Source organism: Myxocyprinus asiaticus, chromosome 17, assembly GCF_019703515.2.
Source record: "Myxocyprinus asiaticus isolate MX2 ecotype Aquarium Trade chromosome 17, UBuf_Myxa_2, whole genome shotgun sequence".
NCBI lineage: Eukaryota > Metazoa > Chordata > Actinopteri > Cypriniformes > Catostomidae > Myxocyprinus > Myxocyprinus asiaticus.
In genome coordinates this window covers 522,819-546,710 of record NC_059360.1, presented here as the reverse complement: position 1 = coordinate 546,710, position 23,892 = coordinate 522,819, and the positions used below count along the sequence as shown (strand labels likewise).

The 23,892-nt window shown below is 39.3% G+C and overlaps 1 protein-coding gene across 5 annotated transcripts; it reads right to left on the bottom strand.

Moving 5' to 3' along the window:
• Positions 1-14,080: 14,080 nt before the first annotated feature.
• Positions 14,081-22,747, bottom strand: atxn3 (ataxin 3). 5 transcript variants are annotated; one of them, XR_007899665.1, is made up of 12 exons: positions 22,696-22,747; positions 22,002-22,166; positions 21,882-21,926; positions 20,005-20,090; positions 19,862-19,928; positions 19,695-19,782; positions 19,490-19,610; positions 17,389-17,460; positions 16,442-16,605; positions 16,260-16,364; positions 16,117-16,154; positions 14,081-14,971 (listed from the first exon to the last, which is right to left on the bottom strand). XR_007899665.1 is itself a non-coding variant. In XM_051723261.1 (12 exons), exons 1-12 carry the CDS (start codon positions 22,717-22,719, stop codon positions 14,934-14,936), a joined length of 1,017 nt encoding a protein of 338 aa, XP_051579221.1. In that variant the 5' UTR covers positions 22,720-22,747; the 3' UTR covers positions 14,081-14,933. The 5 variants fall into 5 exon arrangements, 4 of the variants coding, with proteins under 4 accessions (XP_051579221.1, XP_051579222.1, XP_051579224.1 ...); XM_051723261.1 differs by having other exon boundaries at positions 16,260-16,368; XM_051723262.1 differs by lacking the exon at positions 16,117-16,154 and having other exon boundaries at positions 16,260-16,368.
• Between the last annotated feature and the right edge of the window lie 1,145 nt (positions 22,748-23,892).

Here is a 23,892-nt window from a genome sequence, read left to right as displayed (position 1 = left end):
TTGATTCATAGATATATAACAAAGAAAAACACAACATATATATATACACTGAATCAACATTTTATATTTAACCCCCACTATTACCCCTCCCCTTCCCCAATCGCCAACCCTACCCTGACCCCCAACGAACACCCCTGTGGTCACAAATAGGAATGAAAATATAATAATCATGCATAATTAAAACTAAACTTCTCTCTCCACTGCCCCTCCCAGAGAGTCCCCCAAAAACGCTAAATAATTGCCCCATTTCCTATCAAACAAATCCCACAACCCCAGCCTTCTATTTGCCACCTCCTTGAAAGCTGCCACCCTCCCCATCTACACCACTCCGGAAATGAGGGCACTCCATCCGACTTCCATCCCCTTAAAATAATTTGTCTGCCAATTTTTTTATGTTTATTCCCTATATTGATGACTGCCCCATCACCCAAAATACAGAGTCTGGGGCAAAGTAAAATTTGAGTGCCTAGTATGTCACACATAAAACTCTGAACCTTCAACCAAAATTCTTGAATCTTAACACACCACCAAAAAACATGGGTTGTGTCCCCATTTTCTGATTGGCATCACCAGCAGGTGGGTGTGTCTTTAAGACCAAGCCTATACAATCTAGAAGGGAATTCGATGCAAAATCTTTAATTGCATCAGACGCACCCTTGCATCTCTAGATGCAGACTTGACGTTTTTTAGAATCCTAGCCCACACTCCCTCCTCCAATACCAAGTTTAAATCTTTCTCCCATAATCTCTTGATAGAAGTTAAATTTCCATCCCCCAGACTCTGAATTAGCAGGGAGTAATACACTGATGCCTCATGACCTTTTCCAAAAGCAGTAATCACCTCTCCCAGAGTATCTGCCGCTTTAGGGGGTTGTATGCTACACCCAAAAATAGTACAGAGCAGGTGGCACAGCTGTAAATACCTAAAGAACTGAGATCCGGGAATCCCAAAATATTGAACCAAATTTTCAAAAGATCTCACCACTCTCAACACTCTCATATATTTCACCGAGTGTAGTAACCCCCCTCACAATTCACCCTGATCAGCAGAAAGGGGACTTATTAATACATAATTTAGGGTTCAGCCATAATTATTACACTCTTGATGAACTTTAATTCATCATGTGACCTTCTGTTGTTATTTAACAATTTAGATTTAAAAAAGCAGTGAAAACCAGATTTATTTATATCTTTTTTATTATTATTTCCAGTAGGCTGGTTTATTAAGTTTATATCATTTAATAATATTTACGGTATTTTACCATAGATTTGTTTCCCCAGCATGCTTTGCATAAGTCTCGATTGGGAGAGTAAATGTTAAAATTAAGAGCTATTTAATGTGTTTTTGTGCAAGAGATTTGTAAGTATTTAATGTTCTATTATGTTGAGATTTAGAAGAGTTTTGTACTGTACTGAAGAGTCGAGCTTGAGCTTAAAAGTGTCTAGATCTTAAAATAATAAGTCTAAATGAGTTTAAAATGTACAGTGGAGTCAACCTACTTTAACTCTTAAAAATTGAATTGTATTTGTTGGCCAGAAACATTAATTACAGTAAAAACATGTTTTGTTTTGTTTTTTAATGAATGGTTTAACAATGTCATTTCCATTTACAGTAAAAAAAATTTTTTTATAATTAATGGTTTACAAATGTTTTTTTTAATAAATAGTCAAAACATATTTTATTTTATTTCATGAACATTTTATTTCAACTTACAGTGTATTTTAAAAATACACTCTAATTAGAATTTTTATTTTAAACATGATTAGACATCTTTCACTGCCAGTGTAGACAGATTATTTAATGGTAACGTACAGAAATTTAATTCAGTGTATATCGTGTCTGAAGGAACTGTCTGATGCAGCCAAACAGGACTTTTTTTAATTGTTTTTTCTTAATAAGCCATTTGGCAAATACAATTACCATGGTATTACCATGTTTTTGGACATGTCATGTACAGTACTCAGTGATGTTAAATAAAATTTTTGAGAGGGAGTCACGTGGCACCATGCAATGTTCGGACGTGTGAACGGCGAGCTCTGCACACTTTCCTAGTTTTGAATTCTTTTTATGTCATAAACCGGTGAGATTCGATACACCCTGCTACATAACTGTTCTATGAAGTCAACATGTCAAAGAATTCAAAATCATCGGGCTCTGGAGACATTAAAAGACACTTACAGGTGCATCTCAATAAATTAGAATGTCGTGGAAAAGTTCATTTATTTCAGTAATTCAACTCAAATTGTGAAACTCGTGTATTAAATAAATTCAATGCACACAGACTGAAGTAGTTTAAGTCTTTGGTTCTTTTAATTGTGATGATTTTGGCTCACATTTAACAAAAACCCACCAATTCACTATCTCAAAAAATTAGAATATGGTGACATGCCAATCAGCTAATCAACTCAAAACACCTGCAAAGATTTCATGAGCCTTCAAAATGGTCTCTCAGTTTGGTTCACTAGGCTACACAATCATGGGGAAGACTGCTGATCTGACAGTTGTCCAGAAGACAATCATTGACACCCTTCACAAGGAGGGTAAGCCACAAACATTCATTGCCAAAGAAGCTGGCTGTTCACAGAGTGCTGTATCCAAGCATGTTAACAGAAAGTTGAGTGGAAGGAAAAAGTGTGGAAGAAAAAGATGCACAACCAACCGAGAGAACTGCAGCCTTATGATTGTCAAGCAAAATCGATTCAAGAATTTGGGTGAACTTCACAAGGAATGGACTGAGGCTGGGGTCAAGGCATCAAGAGCCACCACACACAGACATGTCAAGGAATTTGGCTACAGTTGTCGTATTCCTCTTGTCAAGCCACTCCTGAACCACAGACAACATCATAGGCGTCTTACCTGGGCTAAGGAGAAGAAGAACTGGACTGTTGCCCAGTGTTCCAAAGTCCTCTTTTCAGATGAGAGCAAGTTTTGTATTTCATTTGGAAACCAAGGTCCTAGAGTCTGGAGGAAGGGTGGAGAAGCTCATAGCCCAAGTTGCTTGAAGTCCAGTGTTAAGTTTCCACAGTCTGTGATGATTTGAGGTGCAATGTCATCTGCTGGTGTTGGTCCATTGTGTTTTTTGAAAACCAAAGTCACTGCACCCATTTACCAAGAAATTTTGGAGCACTTCATGCTTCCTTCTGCTGACCAGCTTTTTAAAGATGCTGATTTCACTTTCCAGCAGGATTTGGCACCTGCCCACACTGCCAAAAGCACCAAAAGTTGGTTAAATGACCATGGTGTTGGTGTGCTTGACTGGCCAGCAAACTCACCAGACTTGAACCAAGAGGAAAATGAGAAACAAGAGACCAAAAAATGCAGATGAGCTGAAGGCCACTGTCAAAGAAACCTGGGCTTCCATACCACCTCAGCAGTGCCACAAACTGATCACCTCCATGCCATGCCGAATTGAGGCAGTAATTAAAGCAAAAGGAGCCCCTACCAAGTATTGAGTACATATACAGTAAATGAACATACTTTCCAGAAGGCCAACAATTCACTAAAAATGTTTTTTTTATTGGTCTTATGATATATTCTAATTTTTTGAGATAGTGAATTGGTGGGTTTTTGTTAAATGTGAGCCAAAATCATCACAATTAAAAGAACCAAAGACTTAAACTACTTCAGTCTGTGTGCATTGAATTTATTTAATACATGAGTTTCACAATTTGAGTTGAATTACTGAAATAAATGAACTTTTCCACGACATTCTAATTTATTGAAATGCACCTGTATGTGCTCAAGCTGATACCCCTGTCAGGGCCACAGACCAAGGACTTGGTTTGGATGGTGCAGCAGGAGAAATTCAATGTCAACTGTCGAGCATGGCTGTGATGCTGAGGAAAGTCGTATCAGAGTTGGAGGATTTTGCTGTAATACGTTGATCGATTACGGCGATGGAGACGAAATTCACTGAGTTACAAGAATTAGGGACGTCGAGAAACAGATCGATTATCTGGAGCCATCGGAGAGGGAATTAGCTGCTAATCTGCTAGCATCCAAAGCAGATTTGGAACACGTTTGGGAAAAGTTGGAGGACCTTGAGAATCGTAATCAGTGAAACAATGTCCGAATTGTTGGAATTCCTGAGCATGAGGAAGGCAGAGATATACTGAAATTGCTAGACGAGCTCTTCCTGAGTCTGCTCAGCATACCAGGCCATAAGCTGGAAATCAAGTGAGCTCACAGAGTTCTGGCTTGTAGATCGGCTGAGGGAGATTTGGCCGATTAATTCTGGCCAAATTTCTGAGATCATCCGATAAAGATCACGTGTTACGCAAGGTGAGGAGTAAAGGAAGTCTTTCTTGGAAGAACCACAACATTTTCTTGTTCCCACACTTTGCGAATTCGACAAGAGAGAAACGTGATCGATTCAAGGAATGCAAGAAACTCTTACATCAACAGAAGATCGCTTTTGCACTGATGTTTCTGGCCTAACTGAGAATAGATACTAAGGATGACCACAAAATGTTTACATGCCCACAGCAGGCACTGTCTTTCATAGAGACAATGGGGTGAGTAAACCATTTGGTGTTTCTCATGTTGCCCCCAAGTGAGCTTGACTCGCTGAGCATACACTCGACTGTCTGAAGAAGCTGGGAGCCTTTTTGTTTCTTTTTGTGTTGGTTCCGCCTAGCGGCTGGAGTTTGTTTTGTGTAGTAACACTCCTTTGGGACATTTGTGGATGAATCTGCATGTTCCTTATGTTTATGCCTCCTATTGGCTGCAGTTTGTTTTGTGGAGTATTTATTGCAGGACACTGGAAGGATCAGGTCATCTGCTGCACTCATGAACAGCTGGCTCACTGAACATTCGTTTGACTGTCCGAGGAAACTGAATGGCTTTTTGTGTGTGTGTTTGTGTGTGTGTGTGTATGTGTGTGCTGGTTCCGCTAGAGGCTGGAGTTTGTTTTGTGGAGGAACACACCTTCAAGACAGTTAAGTGGATGAATCTACACATTCTTTGTGTTTATTCTGCCTATTGGCTGGAGTTTGTTTTATAGATTATTTTCTGTTATGTAATTGTGTCTCACAAAATTTGTACAGAAGCACCGGACTCAAGCAATCCAACTGCAAAGTTGTAGGCATAGATGGACTGTTTGAGTTTAGATGGATGGACAATGGTTGGCGCTGTCACGCGCAGAGTTAATGCGCACATTTTTCTTTTTTCTGTTTGTTTGGTTCGGGGGGAAGTTCGGGGTTTGATTGTTGCACTAATGTTGGAATGTGGTCTTTATAATTTTATTTTTGAATATGTCAAAATTTCAAATGTTAATATGAGTGGATTGTCTCTCTCCATGTTGAATGTGAATGGGTTGGGGCACCCCATAAAAAGAAGGTTATGATATAGTGTTTCTTCAAGAAATGCATCTTTCCCCACAGGAAGCTGAAAAATTTGGGAAGATATGGGGTGGACATGTTTTCTTTAGTGCTGGCTCAATAAGAGCAGGGGAGTCGTTACACTGATAAGTAAACATCTACATTTCAAATGTCTCAAACAGATTATAGATAAATTAGGAAGAGTTATTATGGTTTTAGCAGAAATTCAGGGGCAAAGTCTGATTTTGGCTAATATTTACGCACCTAACGCTGATGATCAGGGCTTTTTTATAGATCTTGAAGGGATGTTGCAAGCCGCTGGCACCCCTTATGATATAATATTGGGAGGAGACTTTAATCTATTGATGGACTCAGTCCTTGATCACAGTGAAGCAAAAGTGTGTAAATCCCCTAGAGCAACATTGACGATTCACAGTATGTGTAAAAATCTTGGTCTTACAGATATTTGGAGACTTTTGAACCCATCTGGGAGGAACTATAATTTTTTTTCATCAGTCCATAAGATTTATTCTAGAACAGATTTTTTTTATATCTAAGTCCCTCATTTCATCTGGTGTTGATTGTTCATATGGAAACATCTTAGTCTCAGATCATGCCCTGGTGTGTTTAGAGGAGTTGCCACATATGGAGAAAAAGAAATCATATAGTTGCCACTTTAATGTATCCCTTTTGCAAAATCCTGATTTCAAACAAACGTTAAAGGCTGAAATCAGTGTTTATATGGAGAGTGGGTGTGGCTCGGGAGGCACTTAAGGCGGTTCTTAGGGGTTGGATAATACAGTATGCCTCATTCATAAAAAAATACAAAGCACGAGAACTCGTGGAGTTAGAAGGGAATATTTAAAGTGCCGAGGCAGAGCTGAAGCGCCAAATGTCGTCTGATGGCCTCAGAGAATTGACCCGATTGAAATACAGATATAATACTATTTTGTCATGGAAGGTGGTGTTTTGGTTATTTAGGGCAAGGCAGTCATACTTTGAGTCGGGGGACAAAGCAGGAAAACCTTTGGCTAGATATATAACGCAGAGAGAGTTTTTATCTGCCATTCCCTCATTGAAACCTGCTGGTGGTGAAATTTTTACCTCGGCCATTGATATTAATAATGCTTTTAAAGAATTCTGTCTTGATCTCTATAGTTCCACTTCTATAGTGCCAATTGGAGGATGGAGACATGGCCCATGTTTTTTGGTGGTGTATTGAGATACAGGAATTCTGGTTGAAGGTTCAGAGTTTTGTGTGTGATGTGGTGGGTACTCGGGTTTCGTTTTGCCCCAGACTCTGTGTTTTGAGCGATGGGGCGGTCATTGATGCGGGGAATAGTCACATAAAGAAATGGGTTCTGACCTGTGTGATGATCGCCAGGCAGATTATTTTGAGGGGTTGGAGGTCAGCTGGTGCGCCCCCATTTCAGGAGTGGTGCACGGAGATGGGGAGGGTGGCGGCTTTTGAAGAGGTGTAATTTGGAAGACGGGGTAACTTAGATGTGTTTGTTGGGAAATGTGCTCGGATAAGCTTAATACTTTTTATGCTAATTTCGAGGGAAACAACATTGCCTTCGCGGAGAGAGCTCCCGTGGCCGAAGCTACAGAGTTTAGTTCACTCTCCGTCTCTGAAGCGGATGTAACCCGATCCTTCCGATGGGAGAATATCCGTAAAAGCCGCGGGTCCAGACAGCATTCCGGGCCGCGTCATCACAGTGTGCGCGAACCAACTGGCTGGTGTTTTTATGGGCATTTTCAACCTTTCCCTCTCCTTGTCTGTGGTCCCCACATGCTTTAAAACGTCCACCATTGTGCCTGTACCAAATCAATCCAAAATCACTTGCTTAAATAACTGGCATCCTGTTGCTCTGACCCCCATCTTCAGCAAATGCTTTGAGAGGCTAATCAAAGATTACATCTGCTCTGTTCTGCCTGCCTTACTGGACTCACTGCTCTTTGCTTACCGCAACAACCGCTCCACTGATGACACCATTGCATTTACACTACACACTGCTCACTCCCACCTGGAAAAAAGGAACACATATGTGAGAATGCTGTTTGTAGACTACAGCTCAGCATTCAACACCATAGTGCCCTCCAAGCTTGATGTAAAACTCCGGGCTCTGGGCTTAAACAGCTCGCTGTGCAGCTGGATCCTGGACTTCCTGTCAAGGAGACGCCAGGTGGTTAGAATGGGCAGCAACATCTCCTCATCACTGACCCTCAACACTGGAGCCCCGCAGGGCTGTGTTCTTAGCCCACTCCTGTATTCCCTGTACACACATGACTGTGTGGCAACACATAGCTCCAATGCCATCATTAAGTTTGCTGATGATACGATGGTGGTAGGTCTGATCACTGACAAAGATGAAACATACAGAGAGGAGATGCACACTCTGACAGGCTGGTGTCAGGAGTACAACCTCTCCCTCAACATCAGTAAGACCAAGGAGCTTGTGGTGGACCTCAGGAGAAAAGACAGAGAACACAGTCCCATCACCATCAATGGAACACTCACTGAGGAACTCACATGGTCCGTCCACACTGAGGCCGTTGTGAAGAAGGCTCACCACGCCTCTTCTTCCTGAGATGGCTGAGGAAGTTTGGAATGAACCACCACATCCTCACACGGTTCTACACCAGCACTGTAGAGAGCATCCTGCCTGGTATGTTATTAATGACACCTGTGGCCTTTACGTGAACTGCAGCTTGTTGCTCGTGATCGTGCACACACTGTATAGGGATGCGAGCGAGTATGACTCCATAGGGAAGCGAGACTGAACGTGATTCACAGGCATCATGATCACAGATGAGGTAGCATAATTAAAATTACACAGTTATGATTGTTTTACTACAAACTTTGAGACTGTATATTATATTTGACTCTCCAGTGCTGGAACAGGGCTAATATAAAGTGTGGATATACGTCTGACTATGTGAGACTGTAGTTTGAAGTAATCACTTTTCTTTGCATGATACATTGACTGCATTTATACGATAGACTATGTCAGCGTTAGCTAGCTAGCCAGCTTTATCAATAGCTGTTAGCTTAATTTGGTGGATGATGACAGTAGCTGTTTATAAAATAGACTGTACATTATAAATATGTTGACACAATTCAGTATTGATGTGATTCCATCACAACTGTCATTTTGATATATCGATGCGCTATTGTTTTATAATAATAGAATGTATATATTTTCTGTATAACCAAGTTACATTACACTAATGAATGGGTCTTTTGAATTATCTTGAACATTGTCTAGCATTCATTTCATGTGTTATTGTAGTTTACCTTGCTGAATAATTACAGATGAACATTGATTATGACAGTTACTGTGAATCAGCATACCTAACTTTTAGTATAAAGAGAAGATCGTTGAAATTATTTGAAAGTTACGAAGCAAGGTAGCTTGCAATTTGTCATCGTTAGCAGTCAAGATCAAGTTAGCTAAAATGACACAGATCAATCCTTATGACACTATATTTCACATGTTTTGCAGTTATGTAAGCTTACCTGTCCAATAAGAAGAATGCCAATTCAGAGTCGATTTTGATCCCCAAAACCAAAGAAGTTCCCTCCAGGAATCAAACGTCCTGCCGATGTTCACTCTAGTTTTCGCTCGACCACGATCACATTCCCGCTTAGCCAGCAGGAACGTGGCTTACTCTGAGTTTGTGTAGGAGTTGGTGTTGTGCTGGGAGTCAGACTTTTGCTGGATTCCATCTCAGATAACATTACCTAGTGTTGCAGTTTGTTGTCGCTGTTGAATAGGGTTAGGGTTAGAGTTAGGTGAGGCAAGGCTCTCGGGAGCGCGCATAAACTTCACATCCTTTGGATTTTCCCGGCAAAAGCAACCCGCTCCCTTCACATGAAAATCAGTCTACAGGCTTTAATAGGCAACCTAGGAAGTCCAGGAAGGGCCCATTTTTTAAATTGCGTTACAAGCCGTTCATACATTGGCAAAAAAAGGCGATTATTACATGAAAAATTTTACATATTGCACCTTTAATAACACACTGGCAACTGACTATCAACCGACAGCTGAATGTCAACACAACACTTGGGTTAATGTAGGGGCTACAGTGTATTTTTATTGTATACTGTCTTCTTATTTTGTGTCTACTGTATATTGTATATTATTAGGTGTATATTGTATATTGTGTTGTGTAACAAGATGTGTAAACTGTGTTATGTGTAAATCAAATGTTTGTTGTAATTGTCATACTGCTATGTTGTTTGGAACTGCATCCAAGACTTTCACCCACTGTTGCACTTGTGTCTATGGTTGAGTGCCAATAAAGGGAGTTGATTTGATTTGAAATGGGGCAGTTATTTAAAGTTTTTGGAGGGCTCTCGGGGTGGGGCATGGAGAGAGTAGTATAGTTATGATAGAGTATGATTATTATATATATATATATATATATATATATATATATATATATATATATATATATATATATATATATATATATATTTGTTTGTTTGTTTGTGTGTTTGTTTTATTTTTTTCTGTATATTTACTCATGTGTGACCACGGGGATGTTTGTAGGGGGTCAGGGCGGGGTTGGGGATTGGGAAGGGTGGTTGTGGGTTTAAATGCTGATTGTATATATATATATATATATATGTTTTTGCTTTTCTTTATTATTGTAAGAATTAATAAAATAAATTAATTACTGTGGCAGCGGGGGCGTGGTCGAGCGTTCGTCCGGAGAAAGAGAAAGCGCTTTTTCTGCATTTCGTTTGGAAGGCTGCATGCTAGGTAGGACACGTCCTTTGAAGGTTGCAGTATACCAAGTGTCCTCCTTTAAACAAGCCTCTTTTAAACGAGAAGGCCTTCGCAGGACAAACGGAAACGGAACGTATCATGGTTGCTATGACAGCACGCCACTCTTTAACAAGCATGAGTGCTTTGAGTGAGAAGGAAACAAAGCCCCTCTGGAAGGGAATGTATGAGCTAAATTTTAGGAGAGTTATAATGATGTAAAGAGAAAAGAAAATAGATTTTACAGGTGTACTTTTAGTCTAATACTTCATTTTAATGATATATTAATATAATTATACATATTATTTACTATGCACCCATCTTCTGAGGTACTTCAACTTAGGAATTAACATTACTTGCGTCTGAACATCATATATACGGGCAAATTGGCATCATTTTTTTAGACATTTCCCTTGAAGCAAAGTATTGTGGGTTATGAGTGCCCAGAAGGATACACCTCATGCATCCTTCAAATTCCCGTGAAAGAAGGTCACATTCGAAGGCTGCATTCAGAATGTCCTACTTGCTTTTCTGAAACCAGACATCCTCTCACATGTGAATTTCCCAAATACAAACAGAACATTACATGCCCCACCAGAGACAGGAACATACTGGATCATTGCTGCACAACAATAAAGGATGCATATCACTCTGTCCCTAGGGCAGCTTTGGGACTCTCTGATCACTGTCTGGTTCATCTTCTTCCAACCTACAGGCAGAAATTAAAATCAACCAAGCCAGTATTAAGGACTGTAAAGAGATGGACCAGTGAAGCAAAGCGGGAGCTACAAGCCTGCTTTGACTGCACTGATTGGAGTGTTTTTGTGGCTGCAGCCACAGACCTGGATGAGCTGACAGATACTGTTACATAATATATCAGTTTCTGTGAGGATATGTGCATTCCTACTAAGACTTATTTAAAGTTCATCAATATCAACCCGTGGTTTACAGCAGAGCTCAGGCAGCTTCGTCAGGCCAAAGAGGATGCTTACGGGGTGGGGATAAAGTCTTGTACAATCAGGCCAGGAACACACTGAACAAGGAAATCAGAGTGGCTAAAAGAAGATACTCTGAGAAGCTGAAAAACAAGTTTTCAGCTAACGACCCTGCATCAGTGTGGAGTGGCATGAAACAACTTCCAAATTACAGGACTCCTACCCCCAACCCTGTGGTGGACCAACAACTGGCTGATGACCTGAATGTGTTCAACTGCAGATTTGAAAGGCCCAATCTCACACCCCACACTTGCTCAGACCTTCACTACACACAAACACCAACACCTCCTGCAACCCCCCTCCTCCCCCCTCCTGCTACTCAACCTGCACTAAAGATCTGTGAAGATGATGTGAGCCGGGCTTTCGGAAACAAAAGACGAGGAAAGCTTCAGGCCCAGATGGCGTCTCACGAGCGTGTCTTCGATCCTGTGCTGACTAGCTAGCCCCCATCTTCACACAGATCTTCAATAGATCACTGGAGCAGTGTGAAGCCCCATGCTGCTTCAAACTCCCAATCATTATTCCTGTCCCAAAGAAACCAAAAATCACAGGACTTAATGACTACAGACCTGTCGCCCTGACGTCTGTGGTCAAGAAATCATTTGAGAGACCGGTGTTGGCCCACCTGAAGAACATCACTGGACCCTTTCTAGATCCCCTTCAATTTGCTTATCGAGCAAACAGGTCTGTGGATGATGCAGTCAACATGGGATTGCATCATATCCTACAACATCTGGACAGACCAGGGACACATGTAAGGATCCTTTTTGTGGACTTCAGTTCGGCTTTCAACACCATCATCCCAGCTATACTCCAGAATAAATTACACCAACTCTCTGTTCCCATGTCTATCTGTCAGTGGATCACCAGCTTTCTGACGGACAGGCAGCAGCTTGTGAGACAGGGGAAACTCACTTCCAGCACCTGTACAATCAGCACTGGTGCACCCCAGGGATGTGTGCTCTCCCCACTACTCTTCTCCCTCTACACCAATGACTACATCACCAAGGACCCCTCTGTCAAGCTCCTGAAGTTTGCAGACGACACCACTGTCATCGGCCTCATCCGAGATGACGTTGAGTCTGCATACAGAAGGGAGGTTAAACAGCTGGCTGTCTGGTGCAGTCAAAACAACCTTGAGCTGAACACGCTCAAAACGGTGGAGATGATTGTGGACTTTAGGAGAAACACCCCAACACTGACCCCCCTCACCATTCTAAACAGCACTGTGGCAGCAGTGGAGTCATTCAGGTTCCTGGGCACTACCATCTCACAGGACCTGAAGTGGGAGACCCACATTGACTCCATTGCAAAAAAGGCCCAGCAGAGGTTGTACTTCCTTCACCAGCTGAGGAAGTTCAACCTGCCACAGGTGCTGCTGATACAATTCTACTCAGCAGTCATTGAGTCTGTCCTCTGCACTTCAATAACTGTCTGGTTTGGTTCAGCTACGAAATCAGACATCAGAAGACTACAAAGGACAGTTCGGACTGCTGAGAGGATTACTGGTTGCCCCCTGCCTCCCCTTCAAGAACTATACACTTCCAGAGTGAGGAAAAGGGCTGGAAAAATCACTCTGGACCCCTCTCACCCTGCCCACTACCTTTTTGAACTGTTGCCTTCTGGCCGACGCTTCAGAGCTCTGAGCATCAGAACCGTCAGGCACAGGAACAGTTTTTTCCCTCAGGCTATCCATCTCATGAACAGTTAAAACTGCCCCATTGAGCAATAACTATGTGCAATATACACAGTTGTCTTTTTTATATTTATCCAACATACCACACCTCTTCTGCCATTTCATTCTTCTGAGAGAAAAAAACAAAACAAAAACATTTGCACTGTACATAACAGATTTGTATTTGAACTGTACATACCAGATTTGTATTAGATTGCACTATGTATGTATCTTTGTGTGTATGTACGTATGTGTATAATTATTTTTTATTATTATCTATGTCTTGCTGCTGTTTTTGTATTGTTGAACACTGGAAGCTCCTGTCACCAAGACAACTTCCTTGTATGTGTAAGCATACTTGGCAATAAAGCTCATTCTGATTCTGATGACGTATGTGGCCAACAAATGCGACCTCCGGAGGACACATCCTTCCAAATGAGACACAATGCTCTCCGGACAAACGCTGGACCATGCCAATTAAAAAAAAACAAAAAAACAATTGATGAATAAAACCAGTTCCTTTAGATGTTACCACATTAATCATATTTTTAGTGTAATTATTTTTTTATTTTTTTTCAGTGTACCATAGTGAGATTGTATTTTTGGAGCATCACATGTATCTTGGAGCGGAATACCATGATATGTGAATGTTGTTATCATTTAAAGCCTTCTATTATATTACTATCTGATATTATGGTTTCACCACAATATTGTTACAAGGGATATTACAGACATGAAAATATAAATAACATTATATGAATATGAAAAGAAAGTGTTAGTTGAGGGTGATGAGGTCAGAGCAGAGATGAGACAAGATAACCAAATGTACTGTGTTACAATAGTAATACTATGGTGCTGGATGATTATCATATTTATATACCTTGTTATACTATGTCAAAAGGATGCTATTACTATGGGCCATGTCTAAAATACATTGTAATAACATGGTACTTTTTCATAATTTAAGATATTACAAGAGTAGTGATGAAGGAAAGAATGAAATAAATAAGAGAATATTTATATCATAAATGAAAAATGCTTAAATACTGTAAAATCACACAAATGGGTAAGTAGTACCCATTTAAATATTTTTTGTGCTCTTTTGTTATCCTTCTGCCACTGCTGATTTCATTTATCTGTAGTTTTACACCACTGAAATGAATCATTCTGCAAATTTCTCAGACATGCATGTATTTGTAGAAAAATTAACATATTAAATTCTAAGCGTTATTCAACAGTAATATTAACCATGCGACTTGTTGAATTATGGGAAAAAAACATTTTATCTTGAGTGTCTGACGTGAAAGAATAAACACCCACTGGAGGGAAAAACAAACATTTATTTAACAGAAATATCAACAACTGTGAAAGTAAATGTTGAATAATTGATGTATGGAAGAATAAATCACTCTAAGAATCTAATGAGTTTAAAAAGCTGCTGCTGATCTGCCAGCAAACATAAATCAATGAAAATCATAAACAATCACAACAGTGAACGAGTGAATGACACATGAAAAAATATAGAAAATACATTTCTAAATGTGCACTTGACACTCATATATATATATAATTATTATTATATACTCATTTGATTGACTTCTCATGTGCTCATCTGTTTTATTGAGATCATTGCTCATCATTTACTGTATTTCAAGTGCAGTATTATGTTGTAAACAGTCTGTGAGCCCTTATTTTCATGCTGTTCCTCATGAACACAGACACACAATGAAACAAAAGAGTTTTGAGGGCAGATAAAAGTGTACATGTTCTCTGTTTATTCCTTTAAATGTGGCCAGTGTTCAACTTTACATCATTGGTCGATCAGAAAGTGAAGCTGATTCGAAACAACATCAGATCCACATAAAGTAACGCTGGTTAAGACGGTGAATTCACTACAGTCCACAGAGAAGATGAGAGAACATCAAATATAAAAACCCTCAACGGTCCCAAACTAAGTGACATCAGCTGTAGAACTTCCTCCTCATGAGAGGCACTTCCTGTGTGTCGTTCCACCGCACGTCATGAGGGAATGAAAGATTACTGATGAACACTATAGGAGAGATATGAGACGTGGTTGGAATGTAAAGCTCACCCCCTGACAGAGGTAACGTAAGGTCAACTAAAGTCCATCAGACTCAGAGAGAGTTTCAACAGGTTCAATCACGTGACATCATCACTGGTCAGGTTTGGTCCCGCTGTCCTTCAATCCACCTGAGAACAACAGAACAACTTAAATATGACCTACATTCAAACCAGCTTTTTAAGTCCACTAGAGAGTGCAACGAATAAATATAAACCAAACAGCAGCGCGTTATATTGTTTATTGCAAAGAACACACCTGACTGTTAACAAAAGTGCATAACATTATAAAATCGAAAGAATAAAAAAGTTCAACCTGAAAAGACGCGCTTCAATACACAGTTCTATGTTAATTATACGTTTACATGTGCATATATAATCCAGCTACAGCACTTATTATGTGTGCAGTCGAGCTCTAGTCTTCATCTGTTTCCTGCACCGCTATTCAGCAGTGGCTTATGTGTGTCTGCTGAACATGCACGTGTGTTTCGAGAACACTCGTAGTGATGCATACAAGTGCCTGAACGGTCAAATACATTTCAAAATTCAGCCAAAATGCCCGTCTTGGTGGGGTATTCATGTAAACACAGAGAGTGATGTCTAAATGTAAACAGCGGAGAAAAAAGCGGATTTGTATTAAAATGTCAGATTTGTAAGTATAAATGTAAACTAACAGACCTGCTGCTGTCTAGTGTGTTATTATAATAATCAAACAACCAGAACAAGAAAACGAGAAAACACTCACTGCTCTTGACTGAATAACTTTAAAAAGTATTAATGTATTATAATCATACAGTGAAGACCTGTAGTAGTTTTCATTTACGTGACATTTTAAAAAGACAAAGTGTTTTAGTCCGAATGAAATCAAACTTTAAAAGTGCATGTAAATGTACTGAGTGTTGAACGGTACTACAGAGATATTCAAGCTTCAAAACACCGACAGTGACACAGTGTTTTTCATTCATTACAGTTGTTCACTAGTAATAAACCTAGATATTAGTGCTATGTGTGTAACAGCATGTATCTGAGTCCAGAGCTGCAGTAGCGTCTGTTCTGCAATGCACATTCAAATCTTAATTTTGAGTTTTAATTGGACAGTCTTAGAGACGACTGACACACTGAATGTTTGATTCCCTCAACAAACAAACAGAATCACTCACTTACAGCTGCTTGATTTCATCACAAAACAACACATGTGAATCTGGAAAGGTCCTAATGGTAAAGAAATCTCCCAGAATGCAGCTGTTGTTGGTGTGATGAAGAGAATGAGTTCTTACCAGCGCTGTGACTGTCAGCCGAATGAGGGAGCTGTTGCCTGTGTTCAAAACACGCATTACACAATACAGCAGGACTGAATCAATCAATCAATAATAACACAGCAGTGCCTTATCAATTAAAGCATGTTTGATGCAGCGCTCACCTGTCAAAGTACGCCTGTCTCCTGCGCCGCAGCTCTTCTGCAGTCAGAGTGTTGATGCTCGACGTGTCATGTGACGAGCCCGCTGTCTCACTGATGGGACTGGCACTGCCTACAGACATTAAACATTAGACAATATCCTAAAATAAGATGATGTTTGGGGGTCATCAGTGTGTCTCTCTCACCCTGCATGCTGAGTTGAATGGCTCTGCGCAGATCTGCTTCTTCATCTTCCACCTCCATGTGCTGTCTACTGAGCGCCAGAGCCTTCCTCAACTCCTCCTCATCCTCGTCCAGCACCCCTACATCTGTAGTGTGTGTAGTGTCTGACACCTGCTGCACGGACACCCTGAACAACAGCACACTAACTCAATATACTGCAGTTGTGATGATGTCACACAAACTCATCTAGTGTTAGAAAGATCAATAACTTCAATACATTTAATATGAATAAATCAAAAGATGAACGTATGATGCTGAACCTCTAGCTACAGTATATCAAACGTCTTTCATTAGGATGTTCAATCAATAAAGTGATGGCAAATATCTCAACTTTATTATGATATGTCACATTGCTTGTTAAAGAGCACAAATATCTTTTTAAAACGAATCAGAACTGGCATCACGTATCCACAGATTGTCTTGGTGTGTACAACGTTTTCACTCAATGAATTCAAATTATTTTGACAATCTTTATCAAAAGTTTTGTTTCAAGCAATCAGAGGAATGGTTCTTTGAAAAAGAAAATTCTAAATGCCCGAGACTTTTTCTAGTTCTGTCCACCAGATGGTGTTGTCTCTTCCAGGATGGAGTTTAGGAGCAGGTGTTCTGAATTACCTAATATGAGCGCTGGAATGAGCAGCCCATTAAAAGGCCTTTCTCCCCAGTGTGATGACCTCCTCTCACCAGCACATGAATCTGCTTTTTGTGTTCTTTTTGGATTTATTATGTTCTTTTATTTAATAATTAATAAACATTTATATCTTATGTTAAATTGTATTCAGAATCAGAATGAGCTTTATTGCCAAGTATGCTTACACATACAAGGAATTTGTCTTGGTGACAGAAGCTTCCAGTGTACAAACAATACAACAACAAGACAGAGATAATAATAAAAAATAGTTATACACACCCAGACACACACATACACATGGGTAGTGCAGTATTCATGTGTGGCCTCCCCTTCATGGTACTCTGCCTTGAGCTGGGAGGTTTGTAAAAGTATATAAGCAAAAACAGAACGTATTTACTCTGATTCCATTCCAAACACTTCTAAAGTTAATAGTGAAAACTAGGCATGTCATAAAATATTGATATATTGATTACTGATCAGCACATTATATATTTTTAAGGCATCGATATATTAACATTAGTCGACATTTAAATTAGAAGCTTAATTTGTGTGCTTTCCAATTCACTCAGTTGGCCTCTGTTTAACAGTCTGGTGTAACAGCGTTGGGAGACCACAAGAGGGCGATATACCATTTTCTGAAGCAGGTCGCAAGGCACAGCATAGGATGGGTATTTTTGAGCTCCTTGAACACACGAAAGTTACAAAGGTTTTGTACGTCTTCAAGAATGAATTTGATGTGGATACGTTTGCAGGTTATGGCGGATTCACACATACTCCATGAGCGAGGCGGTCGCATTTGCACGTAAAATTTGACAACAATAGTATCATAAATTGAACTTAAGCTCAAATCACACTAAAAAACGCTTTTTTCAGGATGGATCAGCTAATGCGCATGCACGTTCTTGAGTTGATTGACAGGCGATGTCTTTATCTAAAAAGTGATTGGCTCTTTTACCAGTAAGGCGGATGTTCCAATTTCTCCCATTCATTTTAATACCAGTGGTCCGTCTCTTCTAAACTGTCCCTGTATATACACAACACGGGCAAAATTCCTGCAGTTTATTTATTTATTCTTTCTTTTATTTACTTATTTTGTATGTTTGTTTGTTTGTATGTAGACCTTTAAATTGTAGTGTATAGTAGGTTCGGTTGAAATGTGCACAAATGTGTAATTTTTTCTTCATTAAAAAAGTTTTTACAATATATGTATGAAATCATGAGCACTCTTATTAAAATGAAGACTCCAGTCATATCAGTAACCTTTTAAAAGCTGTTTTATTCTACATGGAGAGGGTCCGCACATGTTAGAATCACATGACCAGCAGAATACTACTCTCTGAATCTCAGTAACCGTCCTGTTATTGGACACTTTGACTCATTTCACTCAAGTAATCATGACTGGCTGTGAATACTACATTTCTAATGGCATCTGAAACTGAAAACTATTGATTTTAAATGATGCTGCATCCAAGCCACTTTGTGTCAGTGTGAGTCCAAGATGACACAAAAGACAAAAGTTACTGAATGCACTTTTAAATATTGTTTATTTGCTTTTGCGTCTTTTCAATAATCTCCTGATTATTTTAATTTTCTATTGCACCCAGAGCCGCTGAGTTCAGCGTGGGCTCAACGGCGAAACTATCCGCTCACTGCTGCGCTGGGAACGCTTCACCTCACGACTCACGCTTGCAGTGTGTGTTTGCTGTAATCTGTTAATATGAGCGCCGAAAAGAAAACTTGCTGCTCACGCCCCGCTCACAGAGTATGTGTGAATCAGGCATTCCAGAATGAAACTGGTTTAACTGTGCAAACTGAACCATTAGAAATTACTGTACAATTTCTCTGTATGTATCTTTGAATAGGTCTTTCATTCAAGCTGTCTAACCATGAAAGGACATACTTGTAACTGAAAATATATTGTGTAGGCTATATGAAAGATGCAAATACACAATGTATCATCCACTGATGGCTAGAGTAAATAATCTTTGTCCTTTGATACAGATTTGGGTTGAATTTAATGGAAAACTATGCGAGTTGAGCTCTGTGGTGCTGCAGATTTTTGAGCTGTGCATGCACCTTCATAGAAAAGAATTGTTTTAATTTTACATGTCAGATGCGTCCGGTGTGCGACCCCCTTTAATTTAACCTGCCGCTCACACTTTACCAAAGATGTGTTGAGAAATATGTTTGAAAAGACAGACTACTGCGCAACGAGTAGCCCTATTTATTTATATCTGAAAAAAATCCAGATATATATCGATAATCATCGGGAAAATCTTCAGATTATCGATGTGTGAAAAAGGCATCAATTCCAAGCCTAGTGAAAACATAACTAAACACGTCATGTGTTGACAGTGAGTTTGATTGACAGCTCTGATACCTCTGAGCCTCATCTTCTCCGATGAGTTTCGGCCGCTGCTGCTGCTCTACTCGCATGATCCGCAAAATCTGATCCGCTTCACAGTCCGGCAAATTCCCACTAATCACAAATATAGAATATCCTACAGAGAGATTCATCATGGGTCAAATACATCTTCACCATGTGTGTGGACACTGAATAAATGATGTTTTGTGAGATTTTGTACCTTCCTGCTGTAGTTGTGCTAAGAATAATGCCAGGTACGTGTCTGATATGAGTTCTGGTCCGGTTAACAGCGAGTTCAGATTAAACCACTAGATGAACAGACAGAATGTGGCCGGTAAACTCAACAGTGTCACATTAAAAGGGACAATAAATCATTAAACACCATACCTGCTGACCCAGTTTACGCACTGTAAACCAATGCTCCTTATAGTTACATATAAACGCCTTCTCGTTTCTGAAACAAACAGAGGTTAAAGGTTATTAAAAGCGGTGTTTCTGACGACTACTAATGCTAATGGCATCTGACTTACATGGGATCGATTCGTAACTCCTGGTATTCTCGACTGTTGAACAGAACAATCTCCAAACCCCAAACACCCAGAGCATTACTGATCACCTGCAACACACACACACACAAAGACACACACACACACACACACACACAAACAAAGACACACACACACACACACACACACACAAACAAAGACACACACACACACACACACACACACACAAAGACACACACACACACACACACACACAAACAAAGACACACACACACACAAACAAACACACACACACACAAACAAACACACACACACACACACACACAAACAAAGACACACACACACACACACACAAAGACACACACACACACACACACAAAGACACACACACACACACACACACACAGACACACACACACACACACACAAAGATACACACACAAACAAAGACACACACACAAACAAAGACACACACACAAACAAAGACACACACACAAACAAAGACACACACACACACACACACAAACAAAGACACACACACACAAACAAACACACACACACAGACACACACACACAAAGACACACACACAAACAAAGACACACACACACAAACAAAGACACACACACAAAGACACACACACACACACAAACACACACAAACAAAGACACACACACACACACACAAAGACACACACACATAAACAAAGACACACACACACATAAACAAAGACACAAACAAAGACACACACACACACACACACACACACAAAGACACACACACACACACACAAACAAAGACACACACAAACAAAGACACACAAACAAAGACACACACACACAAACAAAGACACACACACACAAACACACACACACACACACACACACACACACACACACAAACAAAGACACACACACACACAAACAAAGACACACACACACACACACATAAGCAAAGACACACACACACACACACACACACACACACAAACACACTCTTGTGTTATGACCAGGAATTAGCTAGTGGATCTCTGCATACATCATTTGTGTATTTTTGTCATGACATGATTTTCAAGTCAAGCTATTGTTGTTTTTTTTGCACCAGATACATGCACAATACATGATATATTCTCATATTTTCTTCATGTTTCAACATATAGAAGTGTAAGTTTTTACTTAAGTGAAGTAAACATAAATTTGCTCATTTGTATATGCAAATTAATGGTGCAATTAAGAAATGTAAAGGTAGATAAGATCTAAATAGCATAAAATTCCCCCAAAATCTACAACTTTAGTGTTTTTACTTTATTAAAGTTAGTGTTATTACATTTCTTTCATAAAAATAAAAGAAATTAAATAACACTTTTATTGTTTCCGATCAAATGTAATCGCAAACAAGTGTGTCTAAAACGAACAGTGCACACTTTTATTTACATAATTTATTTTTTCCTTATTTAACCCCAGATGTGCAGTTGTTTTTCAGAGAGCCATGTAATACATTGGAATAACATGAAATGAGGAATTGTGCACAGCAAGACGTGCATTTACTAAGTAAAGAGAGTCAACAGAGTCAGTTCTCACTTTAAAGCTGAAGTGTGTCGTTTTGATCAAACACACAGATAGTCCCGCCCCAACTGACCGGTCGAGTCAATGTTACTGTCTCTCTTGAGACAGTCGCACAAAACAAACTGTTATTACAGCACAACAGAGACGCAGTGTTAATTTCAATCTCCAATTAAACTACAAATGGCTTACTTATAGCTGTCTTTGCATTTTAAGACGGGACAGAAGAAAGTGTTTTAACACTGAAAAAGCTCTGCAGTTCTCTCCCATGTACAAATAATAATGTTCTTCTCTGATGTACATGAAGAGTGATATTGTGTCTGATGTGAGCAGTGACTCACTTGAATGGAGAAGAAGCCGCTGTCATCCATGTTCCCGGACGGTTGCTAAAGACAGTTCAACACAATGAGTTTCATGAGCTGAATAAAGGCACGTGTGTGTTAAAGATCACAGATGTGCACCTGCAGAAAGATCCTGTACTCCTCACTCTGAACACCTCCTTCTGCCATCCTCATGCGCTCTTCTTCATCCAGCTGTTGAGCGATGGACGACAGCTCCACCGGACTGAAGTACTCGCCCTGCAGGAGGTTATTCAGGCAGTGCTGCGCACACAGGGAGCCTTCCTGCTGTAAACACACAATAAACACACAATAAACAACACACATATGACTCAGTACAATTACTGCTAATCACAGCTTCTGCTAAAACACTTACTGCAGTTAACAACACAACATGAACAAAAACAGGCAACATTACTGCAGTAACACCAACATTATCTCCTCCAACAAAAGACATGTACCATGATATTCTCAAGTATGAGACCATGTAAATACCATGATTCATGAATATGGTAATCATTCAGAACTATTGTCTATCATCTTAAATGTTTATTAGAGTGATTACATTGATAGTAACAGTCGTGTTTACAAACTGACGAGTCCAACTTCATCGGTTCATCAGCTGTGTGCCATTAAATACAGTAAATAAACATATTTTAAACCTCAGGCTGACATATCAATGATTGCTGACAGTCGATTAAACTCACAGTACTGAGCGCTGACGTCAGAGACCCGTATAAATATCATTATTAATCCCGTAAAGCTAATACACAGAATATAAATATAATAAACAGAATTGAGCAAAAGCGCTTCTTACTTTCTCGTGGAAAATTGACTCCATGTTTGAAAGTGTGAGTGACGAAACAGACCAAAAAAAACGACACGTCAAAACATGTCAAAATAAAAGTCACCCTACAAGACACAAACATGTCAAAATAAAATTGACCATACAAGACACAAATATGTCAAAATAAAAGTCACCATACAAGAAACATGTCAAAGTAAAAGTCACCATACAAAACACAAACATGTCAAAATAAGTCACTATACAAGACACAATGTCAAAATAAAAGTCACCATACAAAACACAAACATGTCAAAATAAAAGTCACCATACAAGAAACATGTCAAAGTAAAAGTCACCATACAAAACACAAACATGTCAAAATAAGTCACCATACAAGACACAATGTCAAAATAAAAGTCACCCTACGAGACACAAACATGTCAAAATAAAAGTCACCATACAAAACACAAACATGTCAAAATAAAAGTCACCATACAAAACACAAACATGTCAAAATAAAAAGTCACCATACAAGACACAAACATGTCAAAATAAGTCACCATACAAGAAACATGTCAAAATAAAAAGTCACCATACAAGACACAAACATGTCAAAATAAGTGTCATCATACAAGACACAAACATGTCAAAATAAAAGTAACCATACAAGCCACAAACATGTCAAAATAAAAAGTCACCATACAAGACACAAACATGTCAAAATAAAAAGTCACCATACAAGCCACAAACATGTCAAAATAAAAAGTCACCATACAAGACACATCAAAATAAAAGTCACCATACAAGCCACAAACATGTCAAAATAAAAAGTCACCATACAAGACACAAACATGTAAAAATAAAAGTCACCATACAAGACACATCAAAATAAAAGTCACCATACAAGACACAATGTCAAAATAAAAGTCACCATACAAGACACAAACATGTCAAAATAAAAAGTCACCATACAAGACACAAACATGTCAAAATAAAAAGTCACCATACAAGACACAAACATGTCAAAATAAAAAGTCACCATACAAGACACAAACATGTAAAAATAAAAGTCACCATACAAGACACAAACATGTAAAAATAAAAGTCACCATACAAGACACAAACATGTAAAAATAAAAGTCACCATACAAGACACAAACATGTAAAAATAAAAGTCACCATACAAGACACATCAAAATAAAAGTCACCATACAAGCCACAAACATG